The following is a 16397-nucleotide window of genomic DNA, read 5'->3' as shown; positions in this document are numbered from 1 at the left end:
ACCTCAAGATTAATGTAAATGTATTTTACTCAATCATACATGTATTCTATTGAGAGAAATTTATTCTATTATTATTGAGAGAAACTGTGAAACTGGAATTAATAAAAATGTTTCGGTTTGTTAACAACAGGTCCGCATACTGAAAAAAATTAGTCGCAGCATTTTGCTACACATAAGTCATAAACGTGTGTATAGTGATACAAAGAAATCTCTCATTCAACAGTAATATGGATAATTAATTTCTTACTTTAGTGGCCGGTCTCCAAACATAACTCCATTAAAGGCAAGAGCTCGAGGTACAGAATTTTGGTCTGCAAATTCCACAAAAGCAAATCGTGTTGGTTGTGTCTCATCACCTGCCATTCGGACAAATTTGACTTCTCCAACTTGCTTAAAGAATTCAAGCAGCTGATCTGCTGTTGTAGTCTAGAAAGAGTTGAAGAGTTCAGCTGAAGTAAACTATGCAATGAAAATCGTTATCTAATATATTGGGTAGTCTAAGAGCCACAGATTTTTTGAATTATACCTCAGCATTATAACAAAGGTGACATGAATTTGGGAATGTTACATTTTAAGATTTAAAGATGTGTATATTTTCTTCCATTAATCTAAAGAATATTTTACAGTTTTAAACAATACAGCCACAAGCCCTTAGTCCTTCACCTAGGTGAAAAAAAAAGAAATTTACATGGGATTTTGCACTTTTTAGGCAACTAATCTGAAGTAACTGGTAAGAAATTTCCTTATACCTGTTTCCAAGCTATTGTGACTTTTGATCAACTAAAGCAAAAAATTCCAAACAATATTAAAGGACTTAGATTTATGTGGTTTCTTCTAGCTTTGTTTCTTCTAGCAGTTTGTTTCATTTTATCACAATCAATAGTACTTTTATACTCAGTAGCTGTTTCAGAAGTCAAAAACCCCAAAATGTAATACTGACTTTGCTATCAGTCAAAAGCAAATATTTTTCAATTAATCTGATCACCTCTCAAAAAACCAAGCTGCTGATTGAAAGATATTTATGCTCATTTTGCGAATTCCAGTAGGACACATCATTCCATCTCACTGCACCTAAGCAACTACACTGTGCTGTGGGGGACAGCTACAATGATCTCATGACTTCTGAGGACTGCTCATCTAACACAAGCAAACTGTACATTTAATCAACACATAATTAGAAGTAGGTTTCTTTAATTGATCTACAGTGGATTCTCTGGTATTCTGACAAAGCCTAGTCTAATCCGACTGGCACATGAACCTTCAAAATTTGAAACATCATGAATAAAAAAAATTTAGGGGGTTTTGTTTAAATTCCTGTTGTCATTAACTAATGGAAACTCTTTTAACATGTAAGATTAAAATTAATTTTCACACCTTCTGTTAGTATTGCTACAACACAGAAACAAAAAAAAAGCTACCTGGGAATTCAAGTTTCCAACATAGACTGTTCTCCTGATTTCATCAATTTTGGATGGATCCACATTTCCCATAATTGGTGGTTGTGGTATTTCTCCCAGTGCAGTAATGTTAGGATCCAATGCTGCTGCTGGTATAGCCCCTAAGGTACCAAGTGAAACACCAAGCTGGAAAATACAAGCATAGAATACACTTTGCAGCCAAGCACTGGTGAAAGATATTCCACTTCTTAATACTTGTTTGCCTGGATGCATTTCTGCAAAAAAAGATCTAATGAATACAAGCAATACTTTAAAGGTCACAGCGCAGCTGGTTTTTTTAAAGAAGAAATATCTACCCAGAAATAAGCTTCCATAGTTAAGATATTCTGTGGGTGATCAGTTAACATCTTAGGAAAGAGATCTGGACAGGGATATATATTAATCACAAAACATAGAGGCTCTAATGCTTAGAGTCAAATAAATTGAGCAAGACTCTTTCAGACTTTGCTAGTATTCTTATTTTTTTGAAACAACTATTTGGACTAGATGAGGAATGGCTGAGATCTTGCTCAGAAAGGAAAGAATGGAACTTCCAGTGCTCAGGATCAAAGGACACATAACCGTCTTCTAGACAAATAAATCACCTAGGACAAAATTATTACAGTTGAAATGAAGAGTGTTTTGTACAAGTTCTTCCACTCATACCTAGAGAATGAGAAAAGTATACAGCTTTCATGTTTGGAACTGGAAATGGAAAACTCTCCTATGTAATGTTAAAAAAGTCACTTAAAAATCACTACAAAATTGGGTCCATTGAGTTCCTGGCTTGAATTTTCTCTACCCAAAAAGCAACTGCCTTTTCAAGAAATGAATTTTCTAAGTGTGGGGAATTCTTAACAAGCCATCAGTACCTTCTTTTATGTAACAAAGGAAAATACCACTCTATTTTAACCTTAAATTTTCCTTCAATAAACCACAGCAATTCACTGATGTCAAGAAAGGCTTACAGAGGCAAAAGGGAATGGAGGAAAAATAGCATAGCCAAGCTCCTCTACTTTTCATAGTGAAAACATTGCTGGACAGTCCAACAGTCAAAAATCTTGACATAGAGATATCAAGGAAAAGTCTCTACTGCAGCTTTTAATATTCTGAAGAACTGGTGTCAATGTAACTTAGGTTTTAGTAAGCTTTTTGTCAGTGGTAACTACCACTGGACCAAATTAATGATCCTACAGAGTAGGATGGCAATCAAAAAAGAACAAAAATCAAAACCAGTATTTACCCACTATTCTGGAAAACAGTAATCTGAAAGAAAAACCCTGAGAAGGTAGCACATGGATATCTTCTGATCAATCCTCAGGAGAGTCAACACAGCTAAACCCTCACTGCAACATCCATTGACCAGACAGTTCTCGTTCCCTGTCCACAGAAAAGGCTACAGAGAAGAGAGGAAACTGAAAATTATACAGACACTGAACTTTACTTACTGTAGTCAAGGGAGTTGGTGTAGGTATAGGAAGCAACCCTGCACCAGGCATCAGACTTGTCATAGTAGGAGCAGGCGCCAATAGAGACAGGGCTTTGGCTTCATCTGGGATTTTACCTGAAGAAGTAAATGAAAGCATTATACAGAGTTGGAACACTAGCCAGATGTTACTCTATGATTTTACAATTACCCTTGCATTTAAAAATGTAATAAATAACAATGAATCTATCTACCAGATCCTTACAAAGAAACAAATAACTTAAGTTTTTCCTTTTACCCTGCTCTATTAGGAAAAACAAAAGTGAGCAAAACTTCAAAGACTAGCAATCTCATTAATGGATTATTATTTTAAAAACTGAATAATGTATATAATTATTTAACACTTTGAGCTATGGGTCACCTGTACTGGAAACTTAACGTTCATGAACCAAACGATATCAAGCATGGACGCTTTCCCAGGGCGGTGTTTTCGCGGTGATCGAAAGTTGTTTTACACATGACAACCGTTCGTGTTGGCTGCATCACTAATAGCACACAGAACATCAGATACAGAAAAGAAGAACATTTTTTAAAGTTTAATCCCCAGAAATGGCAAATAACCAAATCAGTAAAAGAAAGAAAACCAAAACAAAAAACAAAAAAAGGGGGAAAAAAAGGAAAAAAGAAAAAACCAAAGTATGTGCTGACTGAAATTTGTGCTCTTTTTTTTTTATTCCTCTGGTGCTACCTACTTAGAATGTAAAAATAAAAAAATAAATAAAACATAAAATAATAAATTACTGAACTACTGTGACTGCACAGAATACATACTACTAGTGAAGTTGAAGGTGGAGGAAGGAAGAGTAGAAAAAACTTAAGATTTGTACTCCCATATTCTAGTCACCTCAGTTTATCCGAAACTGGAGAGTTAACTCTAAATTTACTGAGATTGAACAAAATCATAATTGATCAGGCTAAGCTAGCTCTATTTTTCCAACATAAGTACTTCCTGCTATTTTAACCTGATTATAGTCCTCCTGCAATGCCAAAAGTAAGTAATAACTAATCTGAATTAAATGTTGGTTTCATTGAATGTTAGCCATGATTAGACTACTAAATGAACCCCCAAAATATCTCCAAAACCAAAACCATTAAATGTTAAACAATTATGATTACAATTAAATGTACCTTTTAAATTTGAAATGCAAAGGGATTAAAACTGGCACAAACATAAAACACCAAACAAAAAAACTTGTGAAGAACTTCTAACTACCCTGGTATTTATAGTCTGTTCAGCATAACTGTACATATGCTGAGTCCTTTGTATTACCCCATGGATCTGAATGTAAGTAAATGCTCTTATTTCAACATTGTTTTAATAGTCAAGTAATACATAAAAAGCGTGCCAGTGGTTTCCTGCCTTGATTAAAACTGCATGTTTTAACTACAAAACATCTACATCCAAAATTTGAAAATTAATATTCTTATCAAAAAGGAAAATTCAAGGTAGGTTTCAAAACACCAAGCAGGTTTAGCGATATGAGTTCCAACTGACACCACAGAATACATACTAATTTAAAAAAATGAAAAGAAACAAGTGCTGCAAACCTGCTCTACAGATCTACAGGAAAGTTTGGGTTACAGCTGGATATGACAGAATGACAAAACAAATCTAAATGAAACTTAATTTATATGTAGCATGGATGGAACAGAACAGATAAAATATCAGTACCCTTTTTTTCAATTCTTCCTATTTACATTTATTTTATTTATGTTAAATTTTGAGACACCTTGCAATTTAACATGTAAGAAACCACATGATTTTGCTAACTAAGAGAGAAAAATAGGAAAATTATTAGCGCTTAGCAGTTAACTGTGCAACAACGACTTCCAGGACTTTTTTTAAAAACAAGCATGAATCTAAGCTACCATCACAATGTTCAGCACTTTTAACAGATCTCATTTTGAAGTTGGGCATGCAATGAGAGGTGTACCTGATTTGCCTGACTGCTCAAAAGTATCAGGCACTTTGCGTACCCTGCCTAATATGTAAGCCTACTAACAGGCTTTTGAATCTACAGTTCCAGCAGATGTGCATGCAAATTAGGCACAGAATTATGTACTAGTTCTTCTGAAAATCAAAGTAGTAAAGTTTTTTCAAATGAGTAATGAACCAGAACTTATCCTGGACAGTTAGCATCTTGCAATTAAACAGCTACTCATGCAGGTTTCTGTGGATCAAGAGACATGGCACAATTAAATCCAATGGTAGAAATGGCTCTGATAGTGGTGCGCCTGCATGCTAACTGAGATCCTTGGTCAGTACTGTACATAAATATATGCCTAATTTAAGTATGCACTTAAATACAGCCAATTCAATACACACTTAACTAGGTAAACTTATAAAATGCTTAGGCATTTGGTCCTTTTAAACAGGAGCTCAGTTACGCAAATATAACTAAGACAGACAATGACTCAAGTTCACAAAGCGACTTCAGTAGAAGCCTAAACTTTAAGTATATGGATCATAGCACTGAAATAACTAACTTGCTGAAACATTGTTCAAGAAATTCACTGAACATTGCAGGTAAGTTCAAAACTACTGCAGCTCACAGAATGAACAGCATGCATATGTAAATTGTAAAGTTTGCAGCATTATTTCCAGAATACTTTGGTCTTTCAACAATGTAAAGTTCTATTTTAAATACAAAAATCAAGTTGGTAAGTTCCACACCACAAAGAAAGATTCATTTATTTTGTTTTCAAGAATGAGAAATGGTCTATTTCTATAGATAGAACCCTGAAAATTTGCCTGTATATTCAATGACACTGTCTCTTCAGAATAACTTTTCCAGTTTTTAAGTCCAGGTCAAGTTTTAAAAGAATTCTACAGAACACTATTGTGCAGGAACAAAAATAAATCTGCAGTATCTTGAGTATCTACCTTCATATTCTTTAAATAGTTTTGAAAAACAAATTAACATGTGAGTCCAAATAACTTCATGAGTTAAAAGCTTTAAATTTTGCTGTTTTACCTCTGTGACTGTATTTGTAAAGGAAATACAAGCCTACTGAATACATCAAAAAACGCAGGTTATGACAAAACAGTTTAGGACAATTTAGTTTAAAAATAATACTTTGATTTATAGAACACAGTATTTAAAATCTGAATAAGAATGAGGTGAAGATATTTATTTTCTAATGAGGGAACAGTCAAAATAATTATGCCGTATCAATACCACATCCTTAAACAGATTTCTTAGAAGGTCTTCTGTTTAGTAATCTACAGGTTTTATGATCATTTATTGATTTTCCCCTTTGCAAAAGAACGTTGCTTAAAGGCACTGCTATGATTGCTACTTTTTTGTACCATTAGTCTAAAGAACCCTAGACAACCTAGTCCATACTAGAACCCATTTTGCTGAAGGCTAAACAGAATCATCTGCATCAAACAAGTACTAATGACAGTATTTTTAATCCTCAAGCACTCAAAAGAAATTAATTTCCAACTCTTCATAGTGAACCTACAGAGTTAACCCTCACATCCAAAAGTGCTCAGTAACAAGTTTGCTTGTTTTAACAACAGTGAAGAGTTTACAGTCTACTCTAAACATTAAAAAGATCATTATTTTCCTGCTATTTTACATCAATAGAATACATATGATTAGAAATAAAATAATTTCTATTAGATCCAACTCATGAATCTTAGCGGATTTAGCAGAAGGGAATAAAGAGATTACAGTTACTGGCAATTACAACTGTCACAGCCAAATCCAACAAAGATCACAAATCAAAGCTCTTCCCAGCTGCAGTGCAGAGTCTGGTAAAAGGAGTGAAACCAAGAGACCCCAGTGCAGCTGGCTGGGAAGAGCGGTGTCTGAGGACTAGACACACCACTTTGTCCACCACCACTTCTGTTTCAGGGCTTCTGTTTCACAAGAAGAACATCCTTTAGGGATCAATCACTCCAGCATGAACTGCCAGGGCTTCTGAGACTCTGGGATGATTGGAAAACCCCTTTTTTTTTTCCTAACTTGTGTTTTTTTTAGAACATCTTCCTGAAATAATCACCACTAGAGCATGTCAAAGTGCAACACACACACGCACACAAAGAGAACTGATTCAATCTTCCCACAGGTAACAGTGTTAAAAGACAAGGTGTCTCACATAACACACTCCAACCAAAACTTCAGGCTGCATTTGTACTTATGAGTGGTAAATAGTTTTTTCTGAAAGCTACAGAAAAAAAAGATGAAATCTTACTACCACTGACCTCACTGGAGCAAGGTTTCATCAGAAGTAAATGAGTATTTCATGACATTCAATATTTATAAAATTTCAATTTCAGAAATAATTATTTTAAACTCATCATGTTAGACATAAATAGTAAGCTTTCTTTTAAATAGCTGGTGCAACATAAAATAGAACACTCTGCTTAGGGAAAGTAGCAGAGAAATATTATGACTTTACTTTCTGAAGTTGCTTTCTCCAGAAGTAAGAGTTTTAGCTGTCCTTTTCCAAGATAAACTCATAAAGCTCAACATATGGAAGAATATATCTCTAAACACTATTCCTACCTTCTGACACAATGTACTCATCTGCTGAATTTAGATACTTAAACAAATTCCAAATCAAATTTATCTGTAATTCAGAGCACTAAAAACGAATCATATTCTAAATTCTCCGTATACCATCCACCATTCATAAGCAGCTTCAAGTCAACTTCAAAATCAAACACTGTGAACCCTTTACAAACATCATTTTACAGAACTGAAGTACCAGTTCACATGTACAAGGGAAAGAGATTTAACAGAACAAAACAAAAAAGGGACAAAATAAAATAAAAATAAAAGAAACAAAGGAAATAAAGCAAAATAAAATAAAAACAGAGACAGGGCGTCCATCTTCAGCAGGTCAGACTTCGATCTCATTTCCCCCATGAAGGTTTCACTTGGCGGCAGGTTTAGTGGCATGGCAAACAATGCCTAACTCAGGCAAGTGTAACAGGTCTGCCTTGGCCAGTCTAGTCATCTAATAATGCACAAATATCACACAGAGAAAACATACAAAACCAAATTAATAGTCAAAATCCATCTACCAGATAATGTGGACATAAAATTTAGAAAGATCAGGGTGGCATCTTTAGCTTTCAACCTTTGCATTTTCAAAGTATATTTAAAGAAAAATCTACCAATACACACACACACAAAAAGTCATATTTTCACAGCTTAATAGTCTTACTTCATTTACAATAACATTTTTGTTAAGTTGTTCATCAAATGTCACATACTTTACATTGATTTCATTCTGTAGTGATTTCCTCCTTGATTTACCACTCTTTAAATACACTCCAAATTTTAGGTTTTTTGCTATTTTTTTGAACCAGATTTTTAGATTTCCATTTTACCTCTCCTCTATGTTTAACGTCACACATTAAATGTTTTATTACTGGCAGTGTTGGTCAATGGTATAATTTTACCTCCTAGCAGGATAAAAAGCCCATGATCCAGTTCACTGACTCCATTAACAGTGCATCATATGATACATAGTGAAAAAACCCTTGTGCCATGGTCTCCAAAGCCATACTTATTCCACACAATAATAAATTCATCAGAAAGTTAAATTTGTATAAATTCACATCTTATTTATAAATGAATTATTCTGATACAAAGTTACAGAGAACAGCATTATGACATCAAAATGCAACCTCAAAACCCAATCACCTTGTTCACCTAATTATGCATACATTTTTGTGGAGTCCAGAATGATTCTGAACAGTGATCATGTTTTCTCAGCAATGCCTGATCAGCCAGTTATGAAGAGAGCTGGAACAAGATTTGTCAGAAATTTGTCTTATTCTCCTTTCATTCACTGTCTACCACAAAAGATACAGGAAAATGTAGCTTTACCTGCCTGCTGCCATATCATGTCAGGCAGTGATCTCATCACGAGAAAAACACCAGGAAGTGCTGTTCTCTCATTAGGCAGCCATCTTCCTTTCTGGCAATACTGAACCGGTGTTAAGATCTTATTGATGGAATATAAAACTAAGAATCTGAATAATCTTTGGTCTATTTATTTAGGGGCAATTCTTCAACTGGAGACTCTGGTGCGCTTAGCTTCTAAACACTTTGCAGTGCATACAGCAATATTCTCTTTGTGGTTCAAGAACAAGTTAAAAATATGAAAATGAAGAGTCCCCAAAACAAGACACAAAAGAAACTAAAAACCTAGGCCTATTTACAAAGATAAATATATGTGCTGTATGACCTGCCTAAGAAAGCTTCAAGAACAGGCAGTATACTGTAGGTCAATATAGCCTTTAGTGAAAGTACTTTTATAGTTTGTGAAATTTTTGAGACTTGTCAGTTTGTTAAGAATGTCCCAGACGAATATTATAGCAGCACTTATCTCACATTATCTAGATCATGATGCAGCATACACGCCAAAACATGGTACTCTGGGACCACTGTTAACAAACTGCAAGAAGTCAATAGTACTTTTTTGAACCAAAACATGACTCTTGCAAGTTAGAGATGTTAATAAGAGGTATTTCTTGATCTGCTACAGTTTACAATTCAATCACTCTACATATTGTTGTTCATGGCAAAACAGCAACCAAGTTGAAAGTAAAGTCAGGTTCACTCCATCAGCTGGAATGATTCCATTCCAAAGAGGCAAAAGGTCCAGCACCACTCAGAGGCTAAATTCCACAGTGATCCCAATGAAGTCAATGGGGCTCTGCCTAAATCCATTGACATGCCTGCCACAGGACCCTGCTTCATGTAATTGTATTCAAATCTAGGATGCTTCTACTAACAACACAAATTGTCTTGTACTCAACACATCTGTAAAAGCATGGCCTCAGAGCTAGGGGAAGGAACATCTGCCAATGTAGTATTCATCAAGCATTTTATCTCATGAAGACAATGTAATTACATTACATTAATAATGTTTTAAAGAATATTTAATGCAATTACATTATATTAGTAATGTTTTAAAGAACATTTTATGATGGGAGCATTCTGGACAGATCACTGCATATTTAAACAGCCAAAACAAAAAAGGAGTACCAGTATACATAAGGAAATTTTTTAATGGCACATGAAGTAACATTTTCAACAGTAACAAGAAGGAAAAATGTTTGTTTAAAAATTAAACTAGCAGATAAACATTTATATTCAAACAGTATTTTGAATGCTAAGTATCTTGGATTAGATGACTCTAAAATGGCCAAATGAGTGTATCAGGTCTGTAAGACAAAACTGGGATTCACTCTAAAAATGCAGATATAATCAGTATCTTTAAAAAAGCACAAATCAGCAAAAAAAGTTTCTACAGCAGAAGTGATACAGTAAGATTCAAATTGCCATGTTAAGTGTCAGGAAATTGCCTGATCTTCTCAGAGCTCCATTGACTTCAGTGAGAACTCTGTGCAAATACACTTCCCTACACAAAATGTAGTGAAAGGAATTATTTTCCTTTCTTTTCCTTCAAAATACATAATAACTATGGAAATCTGAGTTATCATAACTTAGACCAACTATCTTTTTGCTAATGCTGAATTTCAATTAAACATGTGTAACTGGGGCTTTTTTCATTCAATTTTCCATTTTGTTTCAAGGCCGTTTTTTTCCAAAAAGCAATAAAATAAAATAAAACAACAACAGAGCATCACCTTACACAGAAAGCTTAAAACAATTAACAAACACAACAAAGACCAACATTACAGAAGAATGTCTAAAATACCAACCTTCTGCGCAGGGCACAACTATCAAAGCTCTGTCAATAAAAACCGTGTTAGTTAGATGCTGGGCCACACCAACACTCGATGCTTCACGAAACTTAATATAACATACTTTGGAGGAAAAAGCAAGAGGTGCGTTGCTGCAAGATAAAAGGAAAAAATAACAATTAGTCATATTGTATGCATGTATTTTCAACTATTACTCCTTAGGGGAAATAAAAGGTTTTTTCCTAGAAAAGGAAGCCTAAAGTATAGAAATCTACTTGCCACTTGCTGTATCAGTGAAAAAAGATGGAGCATCTTTTTAATGAAAACCTACATAAGCCAAAATCACTAATTAACAAGACTAATTTTCTTCTATTATCTGGCTACACAACACTGAATAGTGCATTTCAAACTACTATTTTAGGGAGCATATTTACTTGACAATTACAATTGCCAAGTAAATATTTTATAGGTTTTTTTTTGTGAAAATAGGTTTTTCTTTAGGAATGACAAACAACAAACCGTGCCATTTTTTGGTGGATCCTTCAGATATTAGCCTGTAATAACCAATATTCTTTCTCTGGCTTTCACAAAAGTAATTTTATTAATTCTTACAAAGATAAAAACAGTTCTTGAGAGAGCTTTCAAATACTGGATCTTAGCTGACTAACGTAACAAAACCTATTTGCCTAAGTTCGGCACAATGTAGCATGGAGTAACATCAGAGGAAGTAGGAGCAACTCACCATTTGGCTAGAAAAGGGAAGAAAATTTGTAATTCACTTTTCCTTTACACTGTATGCCAAGAGAGAACATGTAAACATTGCAATCTTGATCAAAACCACCTAAATTTGCATTAAAAATGGATTCCCTAGTCAAGTTTTGTAATCTTTATATTAGCAGCTTATTTCTTCACATGAAGGAAATACAGGTAATACTCAAAGAGAGAATACAGTATTGCTGGAATGTCAGCAATTTTCATTTGAAATCATGGAAAAATGTTGCATAGGCTGTTTCACCCTAGTCCTGTCTCAACCAAAACGGAGACATTTGTCAAATTTCTGGAAGCATCAGCACACAGCTCATCTTGGAATCCCCTCAAATTCCAAGGACATACTTCCCCAGTTATTCTATGAAATTCTGTTAGATTTCAGGATTTAAATACAAATGAAAAGTTATAGACACACGATCTCATCATATTAATTATAAATATAAACCAAAAATGTAAGCCTCAGGCAGGCAGACTAGTATGTTTATGGCTACCAGGACAGTAGAACAAATGTATAATATCTAGAAATGGCCAAATTCAGAATGGCATTCAGAAACATCTATGATGGAAAATTCTCTAAGAACAGACAATACAGGGGAGGAAAAACTAAACAGGGAGTGGGAGACACATAAATGTGAAAGTCAACCTCACAGAACTTAGAGAAACATGACAAGATGACTACATTACTTCTGCCTACTTTTATTTATTTGTGGTGGGTAATGCTTTTAGCATTTCAAGTTTCCACATTCAGGAAGGCAATAACTGCATAGAACAGCTTCTGAGCCAGCTGTAAGATCTCGGTTGAGAACAGTTTCCAACATCAGATGTGACAGCCAGCTGTGACTTTTTCAGTAGTCTAGAGATACTCTGAGCACCACAAAGACTTCTATGGCCACAAGCATTTTTTATTTGCTTTGGTTTGGAGGGGGAGAGGACTCTAAGGGAAGGGAGGAGCTCGTGTCTTGGAGTTTTTTGTCATCACTGTATGGCGTTTGCTTGTTTCTTTTTAAATTCATCCATCAATGTTATAACCCAAACGGCTGAAATCACCACTGTTCTATGGTTGTTCTAATGGCTGAAAGTTCTATGGTGCACTGCTGAAGACTTCTAATAGCTCCTGATATTTTTTCCTTTTTTGTTTTCATTGCCAATTCAAAAATATATTCTGCTCCATGCAGTTTCAGACCCCCAATAATCCCTATAAGTTTTAACATCTATAGAGTCTGTACTATCAAGTGTGTTTTTGTAAGATTTACTCTCCTGTATTCCCTGACTTAGAACATAAAAGCTATGTGGACAGTATGCTAAAAAAATATTAGAAGTCTGAACACTTGTGTAAATGAGGCCCTACAAAAACTTCTTGATACCAAGTGCCTTCCAGAGGTTAGAAAGGAAAAATTATCTACAAGGTGACACTCTCTACTACGAACACATCAATGTTGCCTCATGGGAAACTATTAAGATCTAAGAGATATAAAATTTTAAAAGGTTTAACAGTGATCGAGTCCTCTCCTTTTATGAAGGGGGCCTCAAAAATCTTCCCATCAGCCTTAAGAAGACTTTTTGCTAAAACAGTTAAGTCCTATTCTAATTCCTTTTGTTGTTTTTTTTTTTGCTAGCCTTTAATGAGGCTGAATTGAGGGAGACTCATGATCTTTCTCCTAGGTTACACAGCCTTGATGTCAAAAAGCAACTCATATATCTCTGATTCAAAGTTACTAAAATTCAGTTAAGTCTCTTTAGAAAAAAAATTTAAGACAAAATAAATATCTAAATAGTATTTGGACATTTCTAACATTTTTGTCTCACTTTGTAGGAAGACAGCAACATTTATCTCCTAACAGAATAAAAATCAACCAAAGTATTTCCTAAGAAGGACCTGTTCAGAAATCTACAGCGATATATAAAAAGAAAAGGCTATAAAACATTTCTCTAACTGTCCAAATTCTTTTAAGTGGGGCAGGGAGGTGGGGTGTGTGAGGTGTGGAGGACATGACAGAAATTAATAACTTATTAAAATAGAAAATAGAATTAAAATAGAATATTATGGAATAATTGTGCAGATCAGTTTAAATAAGGCTCTGTGTGTTTTGCCTCAGAAGCCTCACCTACATTGCTGTCACTGCAGGATGTAACAACTCTGTTTATTGGACTATACAGATGACAATGACATTTCTCAGATGAGATGTCCCTTAAGTGAAGGTGGCCCATGCACCTGTGTCAGAATGGATAAGGTATACAAGTGAGAGTGACTTGGGTGGCAGCCCTCAATGCTAAACTTGGCTTTGCCCAAATACTCTGGTTCATGAACAGAACACTTCTAGGCTCCAATCTAGAGGAGGTCCCAAAACCCATTGCCAAGGTCTGGTATGGCATGTGTCTCCACCTCTCAACGCCTGCTGCCTTGCAACCAGAGCAGAACTTCCTGGTGGCAGAACACAGAGGCCAATTGTCCTTGACTAGGGAAGGGCTATGACAAACCAGCCCATCATTCAACTTTTTGTTAAATCAAAAGTTTATTCTCCAACAGAGTTCTAGCTTCCAAGATCACTCCAGAGTATTCAGTAGCAAGCAGTATTAAACAGCAGGTCTTTCCACACCTAACAGAGACAGTTTGCAACTCCCTGCTCTCAAACAATTCATTCTGTCAAAACCCAATTGTTGCTCAGTAACTTTTTCAACACTTAACTGTTCAAAAATCCTCTTAAGGCCACATTTGAAGGCTCATTACTATACATGTAATTTTGAAGCCTACTGCGAAAGGCAGACTTCAGCTGGGTTACAAGTGTATGGGACTGCCTGTGCATGTCTGGGACTAAGAATCTAATTACAGATGTCACTGGTCTCCTGCTAAACTGAAAACACCACTAGGCTGTGGCAGTGGCTAGCATACTGGAGTATGCACCCAAGGCAATAGACCTGTCACATCCTGCAAACCAGCTTCAGTTTTTAACTGTACTGCAAACTCATAGTGATCTATGTTTCGTTTGGGACACCTTTGCTTTCCATGCACTTGTCAATCAAATACTATTTTACGAATTTATCACAATGTTATGCATTTTCAGAAATGCATTTTCAATGCATTTTCAGAAAGTCAACAGGAGGCACTTTTTTTTGTTTCTAAGGAAAGGCATTGGAGTTTCTTAGGCATGTTTAGTTTTCTCCCAGGGCAGCAATTTGGAAGTCAGGTCAAATGTCCACAAGTATGAAGCAAGGAAAACCATACTTCTAACATGTATGCATAAATAATGGTAAATAAAACCAAGAGTAAAGCAGATAATCACAATCCTGCATCTTATCTCTGAAAACTGAATTCATCAGCATCATAACCTTGACAGTCAAGTTATTCCCTACTATGGTACTGGATTTTTCTATTTTATGTGTATATACATCCTGGCAAAATTGCACACATTGGCACAGACATTATTTGTGTATGAACGTCAAGAAAGTCCCCATTTCCCTTAAAACCTTTTATATAACCTAGAGAAAGACAAGAACAAGAGCTGTAACAAAAAACCAAATTCAGTCACGAGAAAACTCTAAATATAAAGAAGCGACTATGGAACAAGTCCAGGACAAAGCCCTAGAAAACGGTATAAAAATCTACCATATAGCTATCAGTAAGGCCTATCTTATTCTAAGCATACCTTTACATATTAAGTATTTATTTTTTCCTGAATGGCTGGCATTCAAAAACAGTCAGATGTTATGTAGGTACATAAAAACTGATAAACACCAACTTTTTTGGCTGTTGTCTTTTGCAAATCCAAGTTTTGTTAACCTGAGCATTTTTGTATCAAAGCTCGCGAAACTGGGATGCTAATAATGGTCTCTTCTTTGCACTATTCCGATTTACTTTTGCTAAGAAAAGACAAGGTTTGATAGAGCAAATTTATTATTCGCTTCCCAGTACAACTGCTGCCTTGAGAGAAAAAAATAATATTCATCTCCTCCCCTTTACTGCTGATCATCGTCATTTCGGGAGAGGTAACTGCTATTCTGCAAGTCCCTGCATCTCCCACCTGAGAGACCTCTGGCACGCCGCTGACACCACGCGAACCACTATAATTCAGGGAGAGATGTGACGCCTGAGATTAATTTACTGCACAAGCCTTACTGGGGGCAACTCCGAGGGAGGGCAGGTTCCCTCCTCTGCCCTCTGCAAAACCTCTGCTACTCTGGCTTCTGTTCGAACGGCCCCTTCTCGGAGCACAGCGCCCTTCCAACAGAAAAGAAGAAAAATAAAGGCAGTCGGGCGAGGGCGGGCCTAGAACTCCTTGGTCTAGCTCGCCTGCACACAGCGTGGGCGAGGAGACAGACAAGCCACAGAAAGCGGGTTTTTAGGAAAGAAGGAAAACGGCCGGCGCCGCCATCTTAAGTGCGGGCGCAGCTCCTTCTCTGCAGCTACGATCATACAAAGGGGAGGGATCACGTGATGCCTCCCTGGTGCCCGCACTCAAAATGGCGCCTCTGGCCTCCTGTCCCTGCCCTTCCCGCCACCCCCGGCCCCTCCGCGCCTCTCCCTCATCCCTAGGCTCCGTCGCTGGGGAGCGCGGCACGGGGGCCCACTTACTCCGGGGGATAGAGACGCAGCTCCTCGATATCTCCCAGGAAGCCGAAGAGCGTCCGCATCTGCTCGCTGGTCACGGCCGAGGAGAGGTTGGTGACCTGGATGACGGACGTGGGACCCAGGGGGAAGCCCAAGGGGACCCCGATGCCGCCGCTGTTCATCATGGCGGCGCCTACCCAGCCTTACCGCGCGCACCCGGGGGCGCGGGCCCGCCCACCGAGAGGGGCGCGCGCCACCGGCCGGAGCGGCCCCGCGGGCGGGCGCTCTAGCGGTACGCTCGATTGCTCCCAGAAGACCTCTCGGAGGGACTAGCGGCCCCTGCCGACTAAGCCTCGCGCCCACCCGCGGCGTGGAGATCGCTCGCTTCCCCAGGAGCTGCTTCCCCAGGAGCCACCTCATATGGAGCCGGCTGGGCCGCCGTGCGTAGGGCGGGACCGGCGCGAGGCCCGGGCCCCGCCCAGGAAG

General features: G+C 37.1%; 1 protein-coding gene across 5 annotated transcripts in view; it reads right to left on the bottom strand.

Annotated features, from left to right (window-relative positions):
* The window catches only part of SREK1 (splicing regulatory glutamic acid and lysine rich protein 1), a 33160-nt gene extending 16763 nt beyond the window's left edge, over positions 1-16397 (bottom strand). Inside the window, exons 1-5 of one of the 5 annotated variants that reach the window (XM_038123758.1) lie at positions 15936-16397; positions 10616-10749; positions 2885-3000; positions 1419-1583; positions 248-426 (exon numbers count right to left, since the gene is read on the bottom strand). In XM_038123758.1, the coding sequence (XP_037979686.1) occupies positions 248-426; positions 1419-1583; positions 2885-3000; positions 10616-10749; positions 15936-16096 (755 nt within the window). In that variant the 5' untranslated portion in view covers positions 16097-16397. Of the gene's footprint in view, positions 1-247; positions 427-1418; positions 1584-2884; positions 10753-15935 lie in introns of those variants that run through there. The other 4 variants (XM_038123759.1, XM_038123761.1, XM_038123762.1 and 1 more) reach the window with 4 other exon arrangements.

This window comes from Motacilla alba, chromosome Z (genome assembly GCF_015832195.1).
Source record: "Motacilla alba alba isolate MOTALB_02 chromosome Z, Motacilla_alba_V1.0_pri, whole genome shotgun sequence".
Lineage (NCBI taxonomy): Eukaryota > Metazoa > Chordata > Aves > Passeriformes > Motacillidae > Motacilla > Motacilla alba.
The sequence above is the reverse complement of the archived record's forward strand: the minus strand, read 5'-3'. Positions and strand labels throughout refer to the sequence as shown.